The 4,230-nt window shown below is 33.3% G+C and overlaps 1 protein-coding gene across 1 annotated transcript; it reads right to left on the bottom strand.

The window, feature by feature from the left end:
* Positions 1-1,649: 1,649 nt before the first annotated feature.
* On the bottom strand, positions 1,650-3,958 carry LOC125207733 (soluble inorganic pyrophosphatase 4-like). Its single transcript, XM_048107200.2, has 9 exons — positions 3,776-3,958; positions 3,195-3,338; positions 3,080-3,108; positions 2,816-2,881; positions 2,635-2,742; positions 2,485-2,550; positions 2,296-2,416; positions 2,134-2,215; positions 1,650-1,962 (listed from the first exon to the last, which is right to left on the bottom strand). The coding sequence occupies exons 2-9, from the start codon at positions 3,334-3,336 to the stop codon at positions 1,920-1,922; spliced, it is 657 nt and encodes a 218-aa protein (XP_047963157.1). The 5' UTR covers positions 3,337-3,338; positions 3,776-3,958; the 3' UTR covers positions 1,650-1,919.
* Between the last annotated feature and the right edge of the window lie 272 nt (positions 3,959-4,230).

The raw sequence follows: 4,230 nt of genomic DNA, 5'->3' as shown, positions 1-4,230 counted from the left end.
TCGCAAGGGCCGAGCGATCGGCCATCGGATCGCCTCCGATCGGCTCTGGGGAGGGAGCCCATTGCCCTTCCCCAACGCCTTCGCCCCATGCCCTATCAATCGCCCCAGCCGATTTTCATTTTTTTTTTAAATTAAATTTTTAATTTTCTTTTCCTATTATAAATACCTCAATCTCCACTCCTTCATTTCACACCCACATGAATTTTTCCAATATTGTAATACATCAAAGAATGAATTTATTATGTAATTTTATTTATATAATTTAGACATTTATGCTTTACTTAGTTTTTAAAATGAAATATATTTTTTTCCGTATATTATGTTGTCTTTAATTTACATCAACAATTAAAGTGGAATAAAATAGTGATGATGTAGAAATGAGATAGGCTATGGGAAGGACTCTCATTGCAGAGAGATAGACTCTGAAATGAGCTTGCTGATGTGACAGAAAAAAATGGAGATAGACTCTGAGATGGACTCTAGAAATAGGTCACTATTGCTAATGTTATAAAGATCTTTGCACTAATACATTTTAGTATTTCATTAGATCATTCTATAAATATTTGGTTCATTAGATCATTGTATAGATGCATTTTGTTTCATTGGGTCCTTTTACTAATTTTCGTTTAGTTAAATTCTTATATTAATGTATTTTGATTTAAAAGATTTATACCTTTAATTATATTTGGTTGGATATTTTATTTAACTTCATTATTTAATTTTTTTTTTTTGTGTTAATTACATTTATCTATTTATTTTCTTATTTATTTTAAATTAATTCAATTGTAATACTAACTCACTTAACTCAAGAATCATTGGAAAAATTAAATACAATATTTATTAATATTGTCTGTTATCAATTTATAATTTTTTTCATTTTTTCAATAATTTTTTAGTTAATATCGCAATGTTAATTTTAAAATAAATAAGAGAATAAATAAATAAATTTAATTAATTCAAGAAAGTTAATTAAATTCTGAAATACTATAAATACATTACTATAAAGACCTAATGAAATGAAAAATTGTAAAACGATCTAGCGAAACAAATCTATTAATATAATGACTTAATAATGAACCAAAAATTTGTAGACCAAATAAATTGTATTAATACAAGTTTCTAAATGTGTTTATCCATCTTTAAATGATGAATGTAGTCTTAAATTATTTTAATTCGTAATTTTTCCTTCTCTAGATAAATATAACATGGTCCGTCTTTTAGAAATAAATTTTTATTTTATTTTAAAAAATAAATGTCATAATCCACTAATACTAATTCCACTTCTTTTTCTATCTTTCTCTCTCTTTAACCATTTTTTATTTTTTCTCTATTTAACTTACAAATTTTGCATTAAAATTTGTGTGAGATGAAGAGAGTAGCAATTGATTTTTTTTTTTTTTAAATGACTGAATGCTAGAGACTTGTAAATTGTAATTAAGGTACAATTATCACACACATCAACTAGGGATGTCAGTGTAATTACAATCCGATTAGTCCGAAGTCCTAGTAGAACTGGTCTAATTAGTTCACACCCGATTAATCCACAACTCAAGTAGGATTGATCCGAAATCCCCTGGCGAGATCGGATTAACAACCATACAAGCATGTGTGTAAGAGGGGAATAGATAACTAACGGTGAGATATGAATATGAGAGTTGGTAATAGCAATTTGACAAATTAAAATCATATGGCCTTAGAAATACATACCTGAGCTGCAGGAAGAAATGGAATAACCATAGAAATAGTAAGGTCGTATACAGATGAAGAAAGGGAATAATGAATCAGGCCAATCCCATTTTACATGGAGTAAGTAACAAATAAGCTATCCTATTCGATCAATTAAAATATTATTCGTCATCATCTTATACTGTATAGAAGTGTTGCAATCTTATCAAGTATACATCATTGCTTGTGGAAAACTACCGCCTTAAGCTCTCCACTATATACTCTGCATATAGATCCCTGCATCACACAAGCCATTGTATCATATCAAAATGGTGAAAATAATGAACTGGAAATGTTTGGTCAAACTAATTTAAATGAAAATCCAGAAAAGCATTCACAAAAGGTTACTAAGTTGATGGACAAGCTAAGGCTGAGGATGCTGATACATTATCAAATATGAGCACTCACATGGAAGATTGGACTGCTTCATAAGCTACCGTGGCGGGAAGAAAGTCATCGACTGCAACGTCCTTATTTTCATTTTTCTTGTCTGAGTGATTCACAGTTAAGATGACAATATAGAAAAGAACAAACAAACAGAATTAGTATAGTATTTTCTCAGAAGGATACAGTCTTCAAAGAAGCGGCGAATTTCAGCCAATCGGTGAGGCGGAAGCTCACTAATGTCTGTGTAATGCCGATACTCAGGATCGTCAGCACACACAGCAATTATCTTGTCATCTTTCTCACCCTGTTGTCAATAAACCAATTTCATGAATTCTGAGATGAATGTGGTCCAGGGGCAGTAAGTAACTGTACCTGATCAATCATGGGCATAAGACCTATTGCTTTGGCCCTGAGAAAGCAGCCTGGAAGGACAGGTTCCTGAATATACAAAATCACAATCACAATTACTTTTGCAAAGAGTTGTTCTTGAAAGAAGGTATCACCATAATATACTGGGTTTACCTGCATAATCACCAATACATCGATAGGGTCATTGTCTTCGCAGAGAGTGCGAGGGACGAAGCCGTAGTTGTGGGGGTACACAACTGATGAGTAAAGAACACGATCAACCTGTAGGTGCGAATAAGTTGACGATCAACCAAATATATCTTGCTTTCGATTTCGAAGATAGTAAACCTCATACCTTGATTAGGCCTGTTTTCTTGTCAAGTTCATATTTCACCTTACTTCCTTTACTTATTTCAACCACCTGCAATGATGATACAAGTTGAGAGTGGACTGAACTTCTGAGTAAAGCAAAGCAAAATCTGACAATCTCATAACAACAAGAAAGGGCAAACAACAAAAACTACCATTTCCATTTGGGAATGTATTAACAAGTTTTTTGGTACAAATGATGGAGATATTCACAATTAAACGCCCATCTAGGTGAACGAAAGTATCTTACACAGTTGAAGATAATTGGTGCTCCGGGTCCTACATCGGCAATAATGGGAAAAAAGAATAAGCATAGCAAGGCCAACTGAGTAATGGCAAATAAGGTAGATAGTCAAGATATGTACCTATCTCAAGTTCATGCCAGGGATGAGCAGCAGCAGTTTTCCTCGTCATGGAAGAGAGTATCCTTTCATTAAGAGGCAGAGGCGCACGTGAGGCCTTCTGGACGGCAGGAGATTTGCTTGGAATTTCAATTGGTGGAGCCATAACTGCAGGTGAAACTGATTAACATAAGCTAACAAGCTTGACAAAGAGTTTACTAAAACTCTGAAATGGATCACATTAGCTGTTGGTGCATTGAGATAAGGAGGTTTTGTGCTTCAGTTTTTTGCAGATGAAATGAACAAGATCTACCAAAAAAAAGGTTATCTAACTACCAGCCAAATGTACAAAAGAAACAGCAATAGATTAATGTTAGAGAATAGTGGAAGAGAGCATGCATGCAGATTCAAATGCACATTGTACTTCAAAATTAACAAAAAAATCGTTGATTTCGGCAAAAAAAGACGGGTGGCCAGAGCTGGAAAAATTCAAATACATTTTATGCATCGAAATTACCGGGAACAGATTAATGCACATCGTGCAGCTGAATAAAGCCTAAACAACGGAAGAAGTGCAGAAAATGGTGAGTAAACATGGAACGTACCCAAAACAATTACTCCTACTAAATACTGCTATACAAAAGCTCAGATCTGGAACATAATACGGAGCGTAGGAAGGAAGGCAGATTTTATACAGGAAATGGAAGCAACTATGGAGACAAGGCGGTTACCGCCATTTCAGACAGCATATTCTATTCGGGGAAAGCATCAAATACCAAAGTAAAAGGAAATTCGTTGTGTGTCTTATGAGTTATGACTATTTAATTTTATCGCCATGGAACTTTGTTGAGTTTTTCCCACAACCTTTGAAATTGACAAATAATATCACAACTTTCAAAAATTCTATCTATATTAATAGATTTAAGAATAAATTTGGAGGGTGTGCTTAAAAAAAAACTATTCTCAAAGATTGAAAATCTTGAAACTCTCAAGTTATTGTCGAGAAATTACGAAAAAAATCCGTATCATGATATTATTTACCGGGATTTTTTTTATCGGT

The sequence above is a fragment of the Salvia hispanica genome, chromosome 6 (genome assembly GCF_029641045.1).
Source record: "Salvia hispanica isolate PSC_SH4W2 chromosome 6, Shi_PSC_v1, whole genome shotgun sequence".
Taxonomy (NCBI): domain Eukaryota; kingdom Viridiplantae; phylum Streptophyta; class Magnoliopsida; order Lamiales; family Lamiaceae; genus Salvia; species Salvia hispanica.
The sequence above is the reverse complement of the archived record's forward strand: the minus strand, read 5'-3'. Positions and strand labels throughout refer to the sequence as shown.

Bases quoted from the DNA above. Each gene is read 5' to 3' on its own strand.
- LOC125207733 (XM_048107200.2), bottom strand. From the start codon at position 3,336: ATGGCTCCACCAATTGAAATTCCAAGCAAATCTCCTGCCGTCCAGAAG. The intron at 2,882-3,079 runs GTAAGATACTTT...TCATCATTGCAG, and splicing joins CACCAATTATCTTCAACTGT to GTGGTTGAAATAAGTAAAGG. The intron at 2,216-2,295 runs GTATCCTTCTGA...TGAATCACTCAG, and splicing joins TCGCCGCTTCTTTGAAGACT to ACAAGAAAAATGAAAATAAG.